The following is a 21647-nucleotide window of genomic DNA, read 5'->3' as shown; positions in this document are numbered from 1 at the left end:
TAAGCAAGAAAGAGGAGGAAAAAACATCTGTAGGAGACCAGTTGAATGGGTGGAAAGAATAAGGGCTAACATAATGGGGGGGCCTCGACCAGTTCCTACTACAGCACTGCCCATAATCTAAGCTTGAGCTCAATCTGGGGACCTGTTCTCTTTGTTGCTCTGTGAGGTTTCACATCTCTGGATGCCTATCCTCATTCTCCCTTCCCTTAGAGTATCATCTCTATAGCCTCTCAAGTCCATCAGAGTCACACACATCCTTCGGGATTTATCTTGAACGCCTCCTTTTGTAAGAAGCTCTTGCTGAGGATGTTTTTCTTTCTTGCTCTCTAAAAGATTATAAACACTTTTCTCCTGCCACATACCCTTTTCTTCCTTATTTTGTAACCATCTTTGTACAGCTCTGCCTCTCCACTAGACTGTGAGTTTCCAGGAACTGGTACTGAGTCTCATTTTCCCTTTGTGTCCTGATAGCACATATTTTTTATTCCTGCCTCTTAAGAAGACATAATAAATGTTTATTGAATTAAATGTGTGGGATTTTAGAGCTGAAAGTTCTTTCTTCTTAACAAAGCTCCCGTTTTCTGGGAATTACAGAAGGTTCTTATCCTTGGATTCATGACCCCCGTAGGATTCAGGAGATCAGTGAAATCATTAACATTATATTCATTGTTTTATGCTCACAACTTTTATTAGATCAGATTCTTAAAGAATTCATGGCTCCTTAAAAGAAAGAGAACCTCTGTTTAAGTTGGAAGGTTGAATAAGGCTTTCTGAACCAAAGACACAATCTGGAACACGTGTATTATAGGGAAACCACTGTTGTGAGTTTTCTTCATTTCCCTAAAACTGGAGTGCAAAGAAAACAACCAAAAACAAAACAACTTTCTGGCTGTTGAATACCCCTCTTCTATCTTATCCAACCCTTTGATCCCCATGAAAGATTGTTCCACATCTCTTCAGGGCCCTTATTATTCTGTCTCCATATTCACTTCCATCCACATCTTTATAAACATCCAACCTAATGTCTCTGGCAAGCTGGTGCAGTGAGCAGAGAGGGGACACTCAAGACTGGGCAATGAGGGGACACCAGGGCCTTCAGGAAGCTGGTGGGGGGAGAATGTGGGTAGCCAGCTGCAGCCCCTGAACCTAACATCTTCCATGTGGTTATGCTAATGCTCGTGCAAGCTTGATTATGGCCCACTTCAGGAGAGAGGGCTTACGAACACTGGCAGGGTTGAGTTCTGATGAGCCACCCCGAGCTTTACGAGGATGCAACCACCTGCCCATGCTCCCCCTGAATCACTGATGACTGAGAGCATTACAAAAGAAAATGTCGTTTCATAGACTGGGACCCGTGTCACCCTCTTCATTATTCAGGATTTGGAGCTATAGACCCTTAGGAATGAAAAGACTTTAGGATCTTCTAGCCAAAGTGCTCACTGTTAAGAAGCCCACTTATGTTTCCCCTGAGATTAGATTCTACCTCCACATTTGGACACAGAGTGAGAAAAAAAAGAATGAAAATCGTTAATAATTGAAAAATGAGGAGACATGTCCTACTTTTCTAAGATTTCCCTGAGATGAAGGAGGGATGAGATGAAGGCCAGTGGCCAGGCCGGATGTCCCAGTGGAACTCAGATCTCCCTGAATGTCCACTAGTTCTCCCAGAGCTACCCGAAATTCATAGTTTAAGAAGAATAGGAAGCTTGCTCTGCAAACTCCTTCAGAAAAGATTTTCGTTAGTCCGCTGCTACCAACCAGGTTGCTACTCACAAGCAAAGTAATTAGGAGAGGCCACTCCAGGGAGGATATGCACATTCCTTCTTAGGGGATGAACGAAGGGGAACTGCATTGACTCCCCCACCCCACCTTCCATCCTCCTTCCTCTGGGGCACATGCTTTAAGTTAGCAAAGGCTGAAAACACCATGTTCTTTCCTTAGGAAAATAAATGAAGGATTCCTGTGCTACTACTTGGGAAGGATAGAGTAAATTTTGGTTTGTTGCAGTCTAATAATCAATTTAGAGACATTTTTAAAGGTATACTGTGTAGAATCAGGTTTCTAGGAAGGTGTTTTAGGTGTTCCTTATATGTTTGGAGTTTCATTTCTAAATTATATTTTTATGTTAAGAAAAACCACCTGCTGTCACATTCTAAGGTGTAAGCTATCTCAATACTCGGCATAATGGAGACTTCTGATATGTTAACTTAGCCTGCTGCCTGCTGTATTCATTCATTCTAATCCAGACCCAGATATAAGGCTTGCCCTGCCATTTTGATACTCATTTTTACGGGTTTTTGCTATTTTACACTAAAATGACTGGTAGTCATCCATGTACAGTCTCCCCTCCGTATCCATAGGTTCTGCATCCCTGAATTCAATCATCCACTGATCAAAAATATTTGGAAAAAAATCTAGAATTTTCCAAAAACAAATCTTGAATTTGCCACACGGTGATGACAATTTACATAGCACTTACATTGTGTTAGGTATCGTAAGTAATTTAGAGATGATTTAAAGTATATGAGAGGATGTTCATAGTTTATATCCAAATACTATGCCATTTTGTATAAGGGACTTGAGCATCCATGGATTTTGGTATCCACAGGGGGTCCTGGAACCAATCCCCCGTGGATACCAAGGACAGCTGTACTAGTGTCTCTGTCTCTATGCTTTTGCTGTGTAACTGAGAGCAGAAAGAAGTTGGGGTTAGCAGAGGGGAGGAATGAATTGGCATCTTCCTTTCCCAGGGTCCATTGTGATTTTTTTCCCCCAACTTTGTTGAGGAATACTTGGCAAATCAAACAATGTATTTAGAGTGCACAACAAGATGCTTTAATATAAATATACATTGTGTAATGATTGCTAAGATCAAGATCTCTCTCTTTTTTTGGTGAGAGTGCTTAAGATCTACTCTCAGAAAGTTTTGAATATATAATATTGTACTATTAACTATGGTCACCATGCTGTACAATAGATCCTCAGAACTTATAACTGAAGGTTTGTGCCCTTTGACCTACATCTCACTTCCCCCCTCCTTGCAGCCCCTAACCACCACCATTCTATTCTGTTTCTATGAGATCATTTTTTGTTTGTTTTAGATTCTGCATATAAATGATACAGTATTTATATTTCTTTATCTGGCTTATTTCGCCAACAAAATGCCCTCCAGGTTCATCTGTGTTGGCGCAAATGGCAGGATTTCATTTTTTATGGCTGAATAATATTCCATTGTGTGGACTACTATACTACATTTTCCTTTTTTAAAAATTTATTTTATTGAAGGATAGTTGATTTACAGTGTTGTTTTAATTTCTACTGTACAGCAAAGTGATTCAGTTTTATATATATATATATATATATACACACACACACACACACACACACATACTGTATTTCTTTTTGATACTCTTTTCCCTTATGGTTTATCACAGGATATTGAATGTAGTTCCCTGTGCTATGCAGTAGGACCTTATTTATCCATTCTATATATAATAGTTTTCATCTACTACTCCTAAACTCCCAATCCATCTCTCCCCACCCCTGCCTCCCCCTTGGCAGCCACAAGTTTGTTCTCTATGTCTGTGAGACTGTTTCTGTTTCATAGATAAGTTCATTTGTGTCGTATGCTAGATTCCGGTTATAAGTGATATCATACGGTATTTGTCTTTCTGACTTACTTCACTTAGTATGATAATCTCTAGGCCATCCATGTTGCTGCAGATGGCATTAGGAATACTACATTTTCTTTATGTGATGGTTTCTTAATACCTATATACGGAGGGGCAGGTGAGAGGCTGGAACTGGTGGAATTATTCAGTGGGAGCTTTCGGAGACTCTGGAAAAAGAGGTAATAGTTTGTTGAGCTCATTGCTCGGGAGGAAGCCACAAAGGAAGCTTCATTCCCTTGAAGACCCTCATTTATCCCTGCACAGAGCCTGGCACAGTTTCTGGTGCCTTCTTATCCTCCAAGGAATGAGTGGTTTGAAAACAGCAGCTTGGTGGATAGGCTTCAACATCCTCTTTATAAGTATGGAGAAAATGAAGTTCCTCCTCACCCTCCCCCCGCCACCCGCCCAGAAGCTTTATGAGCAGTGGATATGGCAGGAAGGAGCCCCAGCAAAAGAACAGGACTGGTGACTTGCGGTGACAGCAGCTCCTAGACTGGTTGGGGGATCCTTAGACATGTCACTGTGGAAAGTCCCAGAAATAAGTGGGCACTGAGGTAGTGACACAATGTAGGTAGAGGTTGTCTAGTCATAGATATTTAGATTATAGCTATTTAAAGAAAATATCCTAAGATTTAAAGAGGAACCTAAAAAAGGTATTACCATATGGTCACCACTTATTGTTTTGAATCAAGGATATTTTGGTACTATATCATGAGAACAAGATATAGGAAAAAAACAAGATGTTCACAGATATTCCATTTTGTGTGAAAGTATTTATCAGCCTTGTTCTCATTGATTGGATTTACAATTAAATGCTGTACACTTGGACTCGGAATTAAATCTATACGTGAAAATTGTTTACCAAATGAATAAAAATAACGATATATATATTTTTTAAGTACTTATAACATTTCACCTGATCAATAAGTTCCAGTGATTTTTTTGTTTGTTTGTTTGAAAAATACACAAAAATGGTAGACAGTAGAACCAGACTAGGCAGACAATTGCGTTTACCTCTTTTTCTCATCTAAGGGTGGTAGCTTTGGCTGTGGCCCTTTAACAGATGCTAATTCTGTAGAACAGTATTGCTAATTAACCAGAGCGGAAAAACAAACAACAGCAAATCCGACCTAATATAATGACGTGTCACCATCCCGAAGTAAGGTGGTAAATAATGCATATAGACAGGAAAGGGAAAAAAAGAGGGGAAAAGCTTCAAATAATCGATTGAAAACATAACTAAAGGTCAGCAGTTCTCCCTTCTTTCTTGCTCTCTTTTTGAAAACAGAAAGATTAGATTGATCCAAGCAGATATGCCTTGAAATGCCGTAAATGACACCTCATCTGGTGCAGTATTGACAAACTGCCTGAGTGTATCACTGGCATTTTCGTTTTACTAGCTCAGCAAGAAGAGTCAGGGAGTGGATTTTTACCTCCCTGCCCGCCTGCCTGTGAATTGCTTAAACACCTTCTGTGTATGTGTGAGGGGTTCCACACCGTTACACGCTGGGTTAAAAAGGTTCCTTCTCTGGGGCTCCAGTGAATTCCCTCCTCAGATGGATGGGAGGGGCAGTTTGTGACCAGCTGAACTTCATTATTTAGTTTACTTGTAGCAGGAGAGCAACTACCTAGAAATGCTTTATGCCCACACACGCATTTTCTTGGTGGGGGATTTATAGGCCTAGTCCGCAAAATCATACCGAGGTGGAGCAGCGACATCACTCTGTATCTTCAAACAGCCACCCCGCTGCCGCTGATCAGCCTTCCTGGGACGGCGGTGATCGAAATTTAGCACTTCAAGCGACTTAGTTGGCACACGGATCTGTTAAGCATATGCCCCCACCGCAGGCCTGCCATCTGACGTGCCCATGGGGTGCCCAGAGCCTCACACGTGCTTACGTTTTGCTAAAGAAGTAAGTTTTGAACAGATCCTTGAAGGAGGCCTGTGCAGCGGTTAAGGAGATGGGTGGCCTTAGAGCACAGGTCCTCAGATTTCTGCCTGTCTTGGAGTGACCGTGGTCCTTCGTTCCCTTGAACTTGGAGCAAACCTAAGGTCGTGGAGTTCCAGTTTACTTGCTGTGAAAGAAGTGATCAGAATCAGCTCTTCAGTAAAGCAAGCCCTGTGCTAGCAGAGTAGAACGTGGAAGGATTCAGCACTTCTTGGCATCTTGCTGCCTCGGAATTCGAGGTTAGACTGCTCTGTGCTCACTGTGGCTAGAACTGAGCCCTCGGCCTTCAGAGAAAATCCAGGAAATCGATGTCACCGTTTTTCTGCTGAGTTGGAAACAGCAGGACTGGGCCAAATGTTCTAGGTTATGAGTATGAGGAGAGAAATAGGAACCTCAGCAGAAAACAAAGCAGAGCTATTAGGTTCTTTTCATTATGTGAGGAGAGCAAATAAGGGCTGAGACCATCCATGGTTAGAAACACTGCTCTGTTGTATTTTCCCAAGTGTCATGGCACTCCTGTGCTTCACTTAACGCGGCGGAGCCAGGTCATGAGTTTCAGTGGATCCCAGACCACTAGGCCTCATCTGTAGGTATGTTCCCTTTGGGCATCAGGCAAAATCCTGGGCTCCTAGTAAGTTCATAGGAGTTGAATTCTAGAAGAATGAGCTAAATAGTTTAGCTTCCTCTGAGTGAGGTTGAAAAGAGCAACAGGTTAAACTCAGGGAAGAGTTGCCGAGAAGTGAATGAAGCTTAGGTTTCCAAGTCCCTTAATTGCATAGCCCCCTTCCCAGGGTGTGGAGGTTGGAACTCATAATTTTATATCTTGTTTCTTATGAAGGGCTCCCTAAATTCTGTAAGCTTCAGGACCCCGTAAGACAGAGATCTGTGCCTGTTAAAATGCTGTTGCTTTAGTCCTTGTTGCTTCAGTCCAGTGGCTTTCCCAGAAATTGGGAGATCAGAAGAAATAAAGCCAAACCCACAGAGGAGAAGTAGAAAAAGAGCTAGCATTTAAGAACCCCATGCTAATTGAAGCGTAATTTGCATTTATGACCTAATTTAAGCCCTCACAGCCACCCTTTTTGAGAGAAAGCATGTTGAGGCTCTCAGAGAGGCTGTTACCTGCCCCGTCTGGCACAGCAAGGAGGGCTGGGACCTGTGTCATTGACTTTCCTCTCTCCCAGCCACCTGCTCAGTGGCTGCCTTGCAGGACACATATCTGACAGCTCTGCTAGCTTTCCTGAAAGTGTTAAGCCCACCAGGATAAGAAATGCCTGGATGGGCAGGTAAGTCTTGCTGCCGGCTGAGAGGGAGAAGGTTAGGGAGGGCATCAGGCTTGAGCCGTTTAAGGGAAGGCACAGGCAAACCCTTCCCCAATCTGTGTAAGGGATGCTGCAACAACTCATTCAATTATGTGAAGTGCCCATTAAAGGAATTCTAAGCCCTCCCTTGGGCCATTTCAGTTCTATGAGATGTCATTGTTTGAAACTAACCAGGATTTCTTCTTTTGCCTTCAGGTGATTCTCATTTTGACAAAGCTCTATGACTATAACCTGGGGAGCATCACGGAGAGCTCGCTTTGGAGGTAGGGAAGCTGAGCTAATAATTACTGTGTTATTTAAACATGATGTCCTCGGCTGGCTGCTCACCCCCACCCCCGTTTCCTGGTGGGAAGGTTTCTGGTTCCTTGTACTCTTTCTTCCTCTGTTTGCTCTTCGTTTCCCTTAGCCGTGGGTTGGGGTTTATTTCCAGGAAGGCTGGACCCTTCCTTTTTATAGACCTCTTCTTTTGGTCACAGATCCTTTTGCTAAACTGCTTATTAGGTTGTCTTTATGCGTTTTGGTTCCCACAGTTCTCACTGATCTGTGAGCTTAGTGGGGCAGAAACGAAAGAATAAGGATATCTTTGCAGAGGGGATCAATGTAACCTCTAGGTCTACAGAACCCAGGCAGGCTACCAGGGCAACATTCTTTCACATCTTCCCTTCCGTGGTTCTGCAGCACAAAGGGGCGCACACACACACTTACACGCTTGCCTTTATTTCTGGGATTCACACTACTGCATCACACATATAGAGTGCGCAATTAGTACTTTTTCAAATGAATGAACAGATTCTTCAAGGGCAGACTAACTTACTGGATTTAGCACGAAAGAAGGTCCTCAAATGCCCAGGCAGTTATTCTCTCCTCCTTTTTCCTTGGAAACTATACATTCTGTTGTTTCGTTTTGTTTCGTAAAAAAAGTTTGATTTATCTCACTCCTGATTGGCTCTTCTCCACCAGCCTGTGTTATGGGCCCATGCCCGAACCAATCCCTGAAGTCCAGGAGAGCACGTCCTCTAGTTGGTCAGGCCTGGATCACATGATGGTCCCTGACCTGGGAGAGGGTGGAGACAAACTCTGGAGATGATATTCACACACGCACACACAGACTAAGTGAGAGTCGTTATACAGAAAGGTGGGAGTGGTCTGTGGGCAGACCAAAGCTAGTGAGTGTCGACCACATAAGATCAGTGGGGGGGTTCCATTACCTGTCAGTTCACATGACCGGGAGAGGCTGCCTCTTGGCTTTCAGTGTCAGTGCTGAGGTCTAGGGAGAAAGACTGCAGTCACCCTGTTTGTGTCAGGTGTCCTGTTTGTGTCAGGTGCAGTCAACAGTGGCTTGGGAGGGAAAGTTGATTTACATGGAAGCAATTTGGTTTCAGGGCCTGCTTCTTATTGGGGATTGCAGTGGTCACACAAGAGGAGGCTCATGGATTGGATGGACACCCCAGAGGAACCTACCAGGCCTCACAAGAAGATTGTTCATTAAATTTCATTTTCACCTGATGTCTATTTTCTATTAGGCTTGACATTGTGTACAAGAAGCCCCAAATAAATTGTCCTGTGCCTTAGGAGAACCCTAGTAGACCAAAGAAAAGGCTAGATTCTGTTCTTTTGTTTGTTGTCAGGCATTTCAATTATTGAGCTCTTTCCCCAAGTAGGAGGTCAATTATGCAGAGTTTCTGTCCCAAGGAAATTTATGTAACTGATGTCAAGTGTGGGAAGTTTGGTAGGAGCCTCAAAAAGTACCGTTCTTTGATACATTAAGGGCCTGACTCCTGCTGTACTGTTTAAATTCAGTACCTATCCATCAGCATCTCTGAGTAAGCTTATGCTTCCTTGGAAAGTTTCTCTAATGTATGTGCATAAATGAAAGTAAAAACCAGCTTTTACTGTGTAGTGCATCTGCCATGTAAAGTGTCGTTGGCATATTAGAAAATTAAAAGATGTGCAGTTCTGTCTCAGTGGGACAGAGGCAGAGCAGCCGTAACTCCCAGCCTGAGTAGTCCTGGGAAGCGCATATTGGGGGGATGTGAGGAACAGCTTGTCCTGGATTGCTGAAGCTCACGCTCAGCGTGCTTCTTTCTCTCCGATGGGGCACTATTACGGATGCCTCAGTCCAGGAAGAATATTCTTTTCTTATCTTAAGGGAGGGGCTTAGTGAAATAAAAATGGCCTCATGTTCCAGTAGTACCAGACCTCCCTTCTGAGGGAGCAGACTCCATGGGCTTAAGCCTGGGAAAGCGTGGCAAGAATGACCTGCTGACTTTTCCATCTTAGAATCAATTTCACTGGAAGATATATACATACGTATACATATACACACACACACACGCGTATATACACATAATATACACATATGTACAAGTAATATGTGTGTGTATATACCCATTTCTATTTGCTTTTCTAACATACCCACAATAGTCATTTGCCATATATGTCATGTTCTACATGTCATATGTGGCAAATGATTCCTGCGGGTGTTCTATGTTATTGCAACTGCTCGTTTTAATACTTTGATGGAAGAGTACATGCCTGAAAAGACAATTTAGAAAAGAGGAAAGGAGAAAAGGGAATATTTAGAATACTTCACAATTGCTTTTCGGGGCTGCATTTTTTGAGTGGCTCATGGTGCCCATATTTGGTCTTTAGGGGACATTTTGGGGGTGTTAACGTAGAGGTGGAGAGGGACAGGCCTGGGTGGGTCAAGGATGGGACCAGGAAGAGAGGTCCTCATGATTCCACGTCATCTTGAAGGAGACTAGACTGCTAAGTGTTGACTCATTTTCTCCTGTACCAGCTTGTACAGTCTTCTCAGAAAACCTGCCTATGCCAGCCGTCGGGGGCTTCTTAGGGGCACAGACCAGGTTTTAGAGATACTCAGGGCACTCACAGCACTGAATGCAGGACTTAGAACATAGATAGTGCTCAGTAAGTATCTGGTTTTGCAAAGACCAGTGAATACTACAATTTTGTCTCTACTGCATGGTCACTAACATATAACTCTCTTTCTCACTCATTTATTCAACAAACATGAATTGATTAACTCCTCTAGGCCTTATATTGTTCTTACCTAGGGAAGGAAAGTTGGGTGAGTACATAGATCCATAGCATGTAGATTCTGCCTTCCAGGACTTCGTTGTTTAGAGAGACAAAGATCTTTGGACAGTTAAAATGAGAGAGAACTGTACTTGCCTGTAACCTGCCTCATGTAATTGTATTGAAGGAGATACTTACGCAGCACCCAGAGCTGCCAGATCCCAGGAGTGTTGCTTCTTTACTTTGCTCATGTGTATATTTTCTCTTCTCAACTAGACTTTACGTCCTTAAACCCAACACCTTGCTTGTTTCATGGTAACGGCAGCGATGCTGCTGCTCATGAAAATAATGACAATAACAAAAATTAACTTTGATCGAGCACTCATGATGTGTCAGGCACGATGCTCAGTGCTTGACTTGCGTTATTGCATCCTCCCAAAACATTTTTACAGTGTGCCAAGGTCACACGATTTGTCAATAATAGCCCCCACACTTACAGGCATGTTAGTTATAAACTTCAGTCATTTCACTGCTTATTGATCATCCAGAATCCCATCTGTCTTCTGGGGGATCTTGCTGTACATAAGTAAACAACATTTTAATCATATATATATGTATACATGTATGTATCTATATATATATAATATGATTGTTATATACATATATGTATATTAAAAATAGGGTTTTCAAAGTGCTATGACATTTTGAGCAGCATTTGCCCTATTCCAGAAAAATACTGGGTCACAGGGAAATGGCTTCTTGCCCAACAAATAGATACACGCGCTTTTTGATTGAGCGCATATTCTTTACAACTTTTACCGGCTGAATAGTCCAAAGGGGGCAAGTGGCAAACGTCTCTGGGGTCTTAGAATAGGAGAGAGGCCAAGAAGCAGCTGACCTTGCAGTGATGTTCTAGGGCTCTCGACCTCGCAGAATGCACAAACCCTGGCTGACAGAGCGAGATGCTGCTGTACCAGATGAATGAGCTCGGTTCCCAGTTGGTCTTGCCGTTGATTACACCTTAATCCTGGAGCAAGTTGTTGATTTTGTTTTTGTTTTGTGCTGTCGTTCACTCAAGGAGTCAAACTGAGAGGAAAGGGGGATGATCTGACACAGGACAATTAACTACACCTCAACATCTTCTCTACTTTCCAGTGGATTAAGCTGTGAGATTTGGTAGAGCTGGTAATTTTACCATACTGAAGCAAGATAAGCTTAAAGGTTGAGATAAATAAAATGTCAAAATCTAGATACAGTATCTCTGAGAAGAAATTATCATCTTTTTTCCCTCTGTGCCAGGGTAGTCAGCATTCTGCTGAGAGAGGCTTAGCTGGTGAGGAAGCCCTAGGCAATTCTGGAAGGACTAAAGGTGTACTCTCTTAAAGGGATACACAACCTGCAGTGTGTCTGTTGTAGAGCTTGCCTGGCCTGGCTGACTTCTCGAACTCCCTAGTGTCCTATTTTCTGATCCACATGAAACACAAGTTTCCGAACACATCTCCACGGTTATGTACTTCTCAAGCTGCAATACCTGCTTTTGTGGGATGAAGGAGCATATAGTTAAGGCGGAGAGAATGGGTTAGGCCATTTGATTCTGCACTGGGAGCCAGCCCTGTTTCCTTGTCACGGGAGTCACTTTGCTTCTCCTCGGATGTTACACACTGCGATTATCAAGAGAAGCTTCCCAGTAGAGTCTTTGTGGAGAGAATGGCTGTAGAGTGGCTTGAAGCAGCATCTGTGTGGGGTTGGCTTCAGCCAGTACTTTCTGGAGAACTCAAGGGATTCAGGCTGACAGAAGCTGACCTGAAGACGGTGACTCTCTGCCAACCCTGTGGGTGATTCCCATTAGCTGGAAGCTTCTCTCCCTTTCTACTCCTCATCCAGGGGAAAAGCATAGAGCGTCTTGGATAGATTATTAGTCTCAGCTTTGAAGGATGTTGAGCTACACAATCCAGCTTTCAGTCAGCCACAAATACAAGAATAGAGAATGGGGGTAGTCATCCTAAAAAAGAAAAAGAATAAAGCTAGAGTGTGAAATTTCCCTGCAGAAGGGCTCTTTGTGTTACACAAATCCAGTGATGCTATTCATTCATCCCTGTGTTTGCAAATGTTTAGTGCCTTCCCAGTCTCCCCCAGGAGAGAGCCAAGCTCCCCAGCAGGATCAGGGGTTGCTTAGGATTCTGGATTCCTTTGAGCTTTGTAACTCCCACTCCCATCCCCATATTTGTGTCATGCAGAGCTGCTTGGGGGTCCTGGACTTATAAATTCATTTGATTAAATCTTATTATTTTCAAAAAAATCAAGAAGAAAAGTATGTTCATTATAATGAACCAAACAATGCAGAGGCAAACAAAAAGTGTTAGTAGTCTTTTACTGCCCACACTGATCCAGCTTCCCTGAGGTCAGTGACGGTAAGAGTTTTGTGTGATTCTGTCCATATCGTTATGACCCAACTCAAAAATACCAACACATATATACGTATGTGGACCACTTTTTTGTTTGTTTGAGAAAGTAGGACTAACTGTTCATAGGACTCTGACAACCTGTTATTGTCACTTAACAATGAGTTATGGGTGTCTGTCCAGGTGAATACACTAAGAAAAATGGGTCGGGTTTATAAGCATCAAATAGTATGGATGTTGTATACTGAATTTAACAACTGAATCCTTAATTAAGTTGTGTAGTGCTTCTTTTGAGCCAGGAAGTGTTTTCAGTGCTTTTTATCCTCATAACAACCCTATAGAATAGGCACTACTAGTATCCCAGGTTTACATATGAGAGAAGTGAGGCTTAGAAACGTTAAGACTTAAAAATTAATGTGCCCGATGTTCATGTAGTCAGTAAGTGTCAGAGATGGATCCTGAGTGTGTTCTGTTAACTCCAAGCTACACTACTTCTCCATGACCTTTTTATTGGATCATTATCTGATTTCTACAATATTTGCTATTACATATAGTGCTTCAATAAACATGTCTGTAAACATGTTGTTACATTTTTCGTAATTTTCTCTTTGTAAAGTACTCTAGAGGCCTAAAGGGGATATTGCTGTATCAAAACCAAATGCATTTATAATGTTAATAGATACCTGAGATTACTTTCCAAGATGGTTAGGATAATTCATATACCGACAAGCAATAACAGACTGTGCATTTCCCAATGATTTCACTAGCACTGGGTATTTTCTTTTTTTTTTTTTAACATCTTTATTGGAGTGTAATTGCTTTACATTGTTGTGTTAGTTTCTGCTTTATAACAAGGTGAATCAGCTATACATATACATATATCCCCGTATCTCCTCCCTCTTGCATCTCCCTCCCACCCTCCCTATCCTACCTCTCTGGGTGGTCACAAAGCACTGAGCTGATCTCCCTGTGCTATGTGGCTGCTTCCCACTAGCTATCTATTTTACATTTGGTAGTGTATATATGTCCATGCCACTCTCTCACTTCATCTCAGCTTACCCTTCCCCCTCGCCGTGTCCTCAAGTCCATTCTCTATGTCTGTGTCTTTATTCCTGTCCTGTCACTAGGTTCTTCAGAACCTTTTTTTTTTTTTTTTTTAGATTCCATATGTATGTGTTAGCATATGGTATTTGTTTTTCTTTCTGACTTTACTTCACTCTGTATGACAGTCTCTAGGTCCATCCACCTCACTACAAATAACTCAATTTCATTTCTTTTTATGACTGAGTAATGTGGCAATGTATATATATGCCACATCTTCTTTATCCATTCATCTTTCGATGGACACTTAGGTTGCTTCCATGTCCTGGCTATTGTAAATAGAGCTTCAATGAACATTGTGGTACATGGCTCTTTTTGGTTTTCTCAGGGTATATACCCAGTAGTGGGATTGCTGGGTCGTATGGTAGTTTTATTTTTAGTTTTTTAACGAACCTCGAAACTGTTCTCCATAGTGGCTGTATCAACTTGCATTCCCACCAACAGTGCAAGAGGGTTCCCTTTTCTCCACACCCTCTCCAGCGTTTATTGTTTGTAGATTTTTTGATGATGGCCATTCTGACTGGTGTGAGGTGATACCTCATTGTAGTTTTGATTTGCATTTCTTTAATGATTAGTGATGTTGAGTATCCTTTCATGTGTTTGTTGGCAATCTGTATATCTTCTTTGGAGAAATGTCTGTTTAAGTCTACAGCCCATTTTTGGATTGGGTTGTTTGTTCTTTTGAAATTGAGCTGCATGAGCTGCTTGTAAATTTTGGAGATTAATCCTTTGTCAGTTGCTTCATTTGCAAATATTTTCTCCTATTCTGAGGGTTGGCTTTTCGTCTTGTTTATGTTTTCTTTGCTGTGCAAAAGCTTTTAAGTTTCATTAGGTCCCATTTGTTTATTTTTGTTTTTATTTCCATTTCTCTAGGAAGTGGGTCATAAAGGATCTTGCTGTGATTTATGTCATAGAGTGTTCTGCCTACGTTTTCCGCTAAGAGTTTGATAGTGTCTGGCCTTACACTTAGGTCTTTAATCCATTTTGAGTTTATTTTTGTGTATGGTGTTAGGGAGTGTTCTAATTTCATTCTTTTACATGTAGCTGTCCAGTTTCCCAGCACCACTTATTGAGGAGGCTGTCTTTTCTCCATTGTATATTCTTGCCTCCTTTATCAAAGGTAAGGTGACCATATGTGTGTGGGCTTTCTATCCTGTTCCATTGATCTACATTTCTGTTTTTGTGCCAGTACCATACTGTCTTGATTACTGTAGCTTTGTAGTATAGTCTGAAGCCAGGGAGCCTGTTTCCTCCAGATCCATTTTTCTTTCTCAAGATTGCTTTAGCTATTTGGGGTCTTTTGTGTTTCCATACAAATTGTGAAGTTTTTTTGTTCTAGTTCTGTGGAAAATGCCAGTGGTAGTTTGATAGGGATTGCCTTGAATCTGTAGATTGCTTTGGGTAGTAGAGTCATTTTCACAATGTTGATTCTTCCAATCTAAGAACATGGTATATCTCTCCATCTATTTGTATCATCTTTAATTTCTTTCATCAGTGTCTTATAGTTTTCTGCATACAGGTCTTTTGTCTCCTTAGGTAGGTTTATTCCTAGATATTTTATTCTTTTTGTTGCAGTGGTAAATGGGAATGTTTTCTTAATTTGCCTTTCAGATTTTTCATCATTAGTGTATAGGAATGCCAGAGACTTCTGTGCATTAATTTTGCATCCTGCTACTTTACCAAATTCATTGATTACCTCTAGTAGTTTTCTGGTAGCATGTTTAGGATTCTCTATATATAGTATCATGTCATGTGCAAAGAGTGACAGTTTTACTTCTTCTTTTCTGATTTGGATTCCTTTTCTTTTTCTTCTCTGATTGCTGTGGTTAAAACTTCCAAAACTATGTAGAATAATGGTGGTGAGAGTGGCCATCCGTGTCTTGTTCCTGATCTTAGTGGAAATGGTTTCAGTTCTTCACCATTGAGGACGATGTTGGCTGTGCGTTTGTCATATATGGCCTTTATTATGTTGAGGAAAGTTCCCTCTTTGCCTATTTTCTGTAGGGTTTTTATCATAAATGGGTGTTGAACTTTGTCGAAAACTTTCTCTGCATCTATTGAGATGATCATATGATTTTTCTCTTTCAGTTTGTTAATATGGTATATCACGTTGATTGATTTGCGTATATTGAAGAATCCTTGCATTCCTGGGATAAACCCCACTTGGTCATAGTGTATGATCCTTTTAATGTGCTGTTGGATTCTGTTTGCTAGTATGTTGTTGAGGATTTTTGCATCTGTGTTCATCAGTGATATTGGCCTGTAGTTTTCTTTCTTTGTGACACCCTTGTCTGGTTTTGGTATCAGAGCGATGGTGGCCTCGTAGAATGAGTTTGGGAGTGTTCCTCCCTCTGCTATATTTTGGAAGAGTTTGAGAAGGATAGGTGTTAGCTCTTCTCTAAATGTTTGATAGAATTCGCCTGTGAAGCCATCTGTTCCTGGGCTTTTGTTTGTTGGAAGATTTTTAATCACAGTTTCAATTTCAGCGTTTGTGATTGGTCTGTTTATATTTTCTATTTCTTCCTGATTTAGTCTCGGAAGGTTGAGCTTTTCTAAGAATTTGTCCATTTCTTCCAGGTTGTCCATTTTATTGGCATATGGTTGCTTGTAGTAATCTCTCATGATCCTTTGTATTTCTGCAGTGTTAGTTGTTACTTCTCCTTTTCCATTTCTAATTCTGTTGATTTGAGTCTTCTCCTTTTTTCTTGATGAGTCTGGCTAGTGGTTTATCAATTTTGTTAATCTTCTCAAAGAACCAGCTTTTAGTTGTGTCCATCTTTGCTGTTGTTTCCCTCATTTCTTTTTCATTTATTTCTTATCTGATCTTTATGATTTCTTTCTTTCTGCTAACTTTGGGGTTTTTTTGTTCTTGTTTCTCTAATTGCTTTAGGTGTAAGGTTAGGTTGTGTAAGTTTTTTCTTGTTTCTTGAGGTAGGATTGTATTGCTATAAACTTCCCTCTTAGAAGCTGCTTCTCAAAGATTTTGGGTCATAGTGTTTTCATTGTCATTTGTTTCTAGGTATTTTTTGATTTCCTCTTTGATTTCTTCAGTGATCTCTTGGTTATTTAGTAGTGTATTGTTTAGCCTCCATGTGTTTGTATTTTTAACAATTTTTTTCCTGTAATGGATATCTAGTCTCATAGCATTATGGTCAGAAAAGATACTTGATATGATTTCAATTTTCTTAACTTTACCAAAGCTTGCTTTGTGACCCAAGATATGTTCTATCCTGGAGAATGATCCATGAGAAAGAAAAAAATAAAGTAAAATAAAATAAAGTTATTAAAATAAAAAATAATTATTAAAAATAAAATATTAAAAAGTAATATAAAAAGGAAAGGAAGAAGATAGCAACCAAACCAAAAAACAAATCCACCAATGATAACGAGCACTAAAAGCTATACTAAAAAAAAAAAAAAAAAATGGACAGACGGAACCCTAGGACAAATGGTAAAAGCAAAGCTGTACAGACAAAATCACACAAAGAAGCATACACATACACACTCACAAAAAGAGAAAAAGGAAAAAAAAAATATATATCTATATGTAAAAAAAAGGAAGAGAGTGACCAAATCAATAAACAAATCTACCAATGATAATAAACTCTAAATACTAAACTAAGATCAAACATAAAACCAGAAATAAATTAGATGCAGAAAGCAAACTTCAAGTCTACGGTTGCTCCCAAAGTCCACTGCCTCAATTTTGGGATGATTCGTTGTCTATTCTGGTATTCCACAGACGCAGGGTTCATCAAGTGGATTGTGGAGATTAAATCCGCTGCTCCTGAGGCTGCTGGGAGAAATTTCCCTTTGTCTTCTTTGTTCGCACGGCTCCTGGGGCTCAGCTTTGGATTTGGCCCCGCCTCTGCGTGTAGGTCACTGAGGGTGTCTGTTCTTCTGAGGGCGTCTGTTCTTTGCCCAGACAGGATGGGGTTAAAGGAGCCGCTGATTAGGGGGCTCTGGCTCGCTCAGGCCGGGGGCGAGGGAGGGGTACGGAATATGCGGCGAGCCTGCGGCGGCAGAGGCTGGAGCGACGTTGCAACAGCCTGAGGTGCGCTGTGTATTCTCCCGGGGAAGTTGTCCCTGGATCATGGGACACTGGCCGTGGCAGGCTGCACAGGCTCCTGTCAGGGGAGGTGTGGATAGTGACCTGTGCTTTCACACAAGCTTTTTGGTGGCTGCAGTAGCAGCCTTAGTGTTTCATGCCCGTCTCTGGGGTCTGCGCTGATAGCCGTGGCTCGTGCCCATCTCTGGAGCTCGTTTACGCGGTGCTCTGAATCCCCTTTCCTTGTGCACCAGGAAACAATGGTCTCTTGCCTCTTTGGCAGCTCCAGACTTTTTCCCGGACTCCCTCCCGGCTAGCTGTGGCTCACTAGCCCCCTTCAGTCTGTTTTCATGCAGCCAACCCCAGTCCTCTCTCTGGGGTCTGACCTCCGAAGCCCGAGCCTCAGCTCCCAGCCCCCACCTGCCCCGGTGGGTGAGCAGATCAGCAGCAATCCTCTGTGCGGGAATCTCTCTGCTTTGCCCTCCACACCCCTGTTGCTGTGCTCTCCTCCGTGGCTCTGAAGCTTACCCCTTCTGCCTCCCGCAGTCTCCACCCGAGAAGGGGCTTCCTAGTGTGTGGAAACCTTTCCTCCTTCACAGCTCCCTCCCACTGGTGCAGGTCCCATCCCTGTTCTTTTGTCTCTGTTTTTTCTTTTCCCCTACCCAGGTACGTGGGGAGTTTCTTGCCTTTTGGGAGGCCTGAGGTCTTCTGCTAGCATTCAGTAGGTGTTCTGTAGGAGTTGTTCCACATCTAGATGTATTTCTGATGTATTTGTGGGAAGGAAGGTGATCTCCACGTCTTACTCCTCCGCCACCTTGAAGGTCTCTGGTATTTTCAGTACTTAAAATTTTGCTAGTCTGTTGAGTGAAAATGATGTCTCGATCAGAGTGTTTTAGGGGGTATTTTCCTGACTACCAGTGATACTGAGCATCTTTTTATATGTTTATTGGTCCGTGGCAATGTTTAACCATTTTCTCCACCTCCCCTTTCCCACTAAGCAAAGGTAATTGTTCCTTCCTCAGTAATCCTGTAGTGTATTATGTATCTTCATCTTATAATAGTTGTCAGATGTATATTTATTTGGTTCAGTTTAACAAATTACTACTTGTCCCTATTTCTGTGGCAGGCACTGTGCTAGGTAGGCACTGGAAACATAGGTATAAGTAAGTAATTGCTCCTTCCCTACAAAAACTGAAAACCTAGTGAAGGGCAGACACTCAGTGGGTGACTATACAAGTGTGGCAGATGCAGTGCAAAAGTTGTACACAAGTTCTTGTCCATGTTCATCTATTTCCATACCAGCTTGGAAACTCAAAGACTGTGATCTTCTCTTAGTTATTTTTGTTTGCTTGGCACCTGAAATAGAACTTGGCACATATATTAAGTATATTAAGTAATGGTTTAGGGTTTCTGAAAGCCAGGTCTGTTTCTTGTACTTTTTTAATCCTAAGTTTTAACCTCATGCCTTCCATATAGGAAATACTGTTTTGGATAATGTGCTTCGTGACCTTGTGAAATACCATTGTATTGCACTCAAGAGTAGGAACACAGTCAGTGCCAAGTGTGAAAAGCCCAGATTCAAGTCGAGGAACCCATTTATATCCATAGGGTACTTGGCATGCATGTTGGGCCCCTTGATTTTGTCAAAATCTTCCTGCACACCACCACCACCATGAAGGCTATTTCTACTAGAATCTGGCTGAGCTCTGCCTAAAGATGCTGCAAGCCTTCCTGAGATTTCTGTGAGGCTCTGGCCTCAGATTGCATCTTTACACTCCTCATTTGCCTCAGTGATTGGCTCCACTGAGTTCTCCACTTCTCCTTTTAGCAAATAATGGATGAGATATACACAAAAGCTATCATTGCCCTGACAGTATAGTAAATTTATCAGTATGACCTCAGGAAACAATAAAGAAAATTTTACTAGAGAAAAAGCAGAACAACTGGCATTCCAACATCAAATCTGGTTATAGATTCAGTAAGTGTTTAGGATGTCAGTTTTGATATTGCTGCTTTGCCATTGAACACTACATGGTGGAATCTTACATCCCTGCGGTCCCTTGAGATTTAGGTCACCACCGTCCAATTCCAGTAGGAGCTCAATGCTTCCATATCCTTATAACCCCTCAAAGGGATTTCCTCCTCACCTGATGCTTTGGTCCATCCTTTGAAGCCAAAACTTGAGCTTATTACTAATAAGTAATTAAACCGTGGAGAGTAAATGCTCTTTGAGTATAGAGCTTTGTACCGGGCACAAAGAAGGTCAAAAGATACCCAGGACACAATTTAATTCTTACCTTCTACCAACATAGAGTCTCATTTTTCAGTCAACATGGCTATCTCCTCCTCATTTTTTAGGTCTCAGCCTGAATATCACCTTATTTTTAAAAAAACATTTATGTCCACCTTATTAAGAAGAGATCTCTTGTTTCTTTCTACCACAGGTCTTGTTTATTTCATTCATCGCACATGTCATGACCCATAATGATTCTATTTATTACCTGTTCATTGACTGATGCCACCACTAGAATATAAGCTCCCTGAAGGTAGAGACATCATCTTATTTTCCAGTGTATTTTGAATGCCCAAAGTGCCTGGCACGTAGACCTTCAAGTGAGATATATCAGATTAATTGAATGTGTAAATAAATACATGCCTGGAATCATGATACATGGTGTGAATCCAGATATGAATAAGATTTGATTATTGCCCTTCAGGAATTCACAGTCTAGCGGGAGAGAGAGAGATAAATGAGAAATTATATTGGTGCGTCAAGTGTCATAATAGAGGTACTGTAATATGCCCTGGGTTGAAGGAGGGAACGCTTCCTGGCTGAAAGGATATCTGGTTTGAATCTTGAAGAACAAGTAGGAATCAGACAAGTAAAGGAGGCGAATTGTTTATTTACTGAGCAGCTACTGTATTCTAGGCACCTTTAGGTGCTGATAGTGTAGCATATTGAGGAAACTGTAGAAGACGGCAGTACACCCTGTGCATGGACAGGGTATTTGGAGATGACTTTGGAAAAATAGAAATAGGACAGTTCATATTCTTCTGGGCTAAGTGTTCTGATATTTATCCCAGGTGAAGTAATACACTTGGGGCAAGGGGGGTACTTTATGAAATATGAATTTTAGGAAAATAAATGGATCTTGGTGTCATGTTGAGTATTCACGTGGAAAAGAGCAGAACTCGTGACCGTGAGAACAGTAGTCAGTGAAATAAGAGCTGAGAAGGGGCTGACTTATTTTAGGGCGTGAAGGAGTGGAGTATGGGATATGGGATGGGTGGTGGTGGTGATTTCAATAAACCTTATAAAGTAAAAGTGAATAGGGCCATTTGGGTAAGGGAGAAGGTGAGAGGAAGAGACATTTCTTCAGTGATGTTCCTGCCTTTGTCTTGGATAATCCAGTGAGTGGCAATGTTATTTACCGCATACGTCTGCTCTGTCGACATCTACCAAGCACTTACCCCTAGTGAATGAGGAAAAGGATATAGAGACAACTCTTTCAAGGAAGAAGCTGTGAAGAGACCTAAAGGAAGAAAGATGCTTTTGCATAAAAGAGGTCATTGGGGCTTCCCTGGTGGCGCAGTGGTTGAGAGTCCGCCTCCCGATGCAGGGGACACGGGTTCGTGCCCCGGTCCGGGAAGATCCCACATTGCCGCGGAGCAGCTGGGCCCGTGAGCCATGGCCGCTGAGCCTGCGCGTCCGGAGCGAGCCTGTGCTCCGCAACGGGAGAGGCCGCAACAGTGAGAGGCCCGCGTACCGCAAAAAAAAAAAAAAAAAAAACTAAAAAAGAAAGAGGTCATAGACTAAAGGAATATTTTCCTTTCCTTAAGTGAGGACAACCCTGTTTTATGGGGGTTGAATCCATGGAAAGAGAATGAAAATGTAGAACTTAGGAGGGAATAAAACTGGTCAAGGATTGAGTGGCAGAGTGTGTATGGACTTGGATCTTATATGGGGGGTGATCCAGCTATGGTCAATCAAGCTGGGTGAGGGGTGGCCAAAAGGAGGAGTGTTGCATCTCTTTCACCAAGAAGGGAAGTCAGATGGTTTGGAGGAGCTGCTGAGGAGACGCAAGGTGGGACTACTCAGGGAAGGCAGTGCTGGGCAA

The 21647-nt window shown here is 41.9% G+C and overlaps 1 protein-coding gene across 1 annotated transcript in view; it reads left to right on the top strand.

Moving 5' to 3' along the window:
- The window catches only part of SORCS1 (sortilin related VPS10 domain containing receptor 1), a 554727-nt gene that overhangs the window by 182123 nt on the left and 350957 nt on the right, over positions 1–21647 (top strand). Inside the window, exon 2 of the mRNA XM_022568815.2 lies at positions 7135–7202. Within this exon, the coding sequence (XP_022424523.2) occupies positions 7135–7202 (68 nt within the window). The remainder of the gene's footprint in view (positions 1–7134; positions 7203–21647) is intronic.

Source organism: Delphinapterus leucas, chromosome 16, assembly GCF_059928025.1.
Source record: "Delphinapterus leucas isolate spDelLeu-1000000601 "Yukka" chromosome 16, BTC_Dleu_Yukka2, whole genome shotgun sequence".
In the NCBI taxonomy this organism is placed as follows: domain Eukaryota; kingdom Metazoa; phylum Chordata; class Mammalia; order Artiodactyla; family Monodontidae; genus Delphinapterus; species Delphinapterus leucas.
The sequence above is the reverse complement of the archived record's forward strand: the minus strand, read 5'-3'. Positions and strand labels throughout refer to the sequence as shown.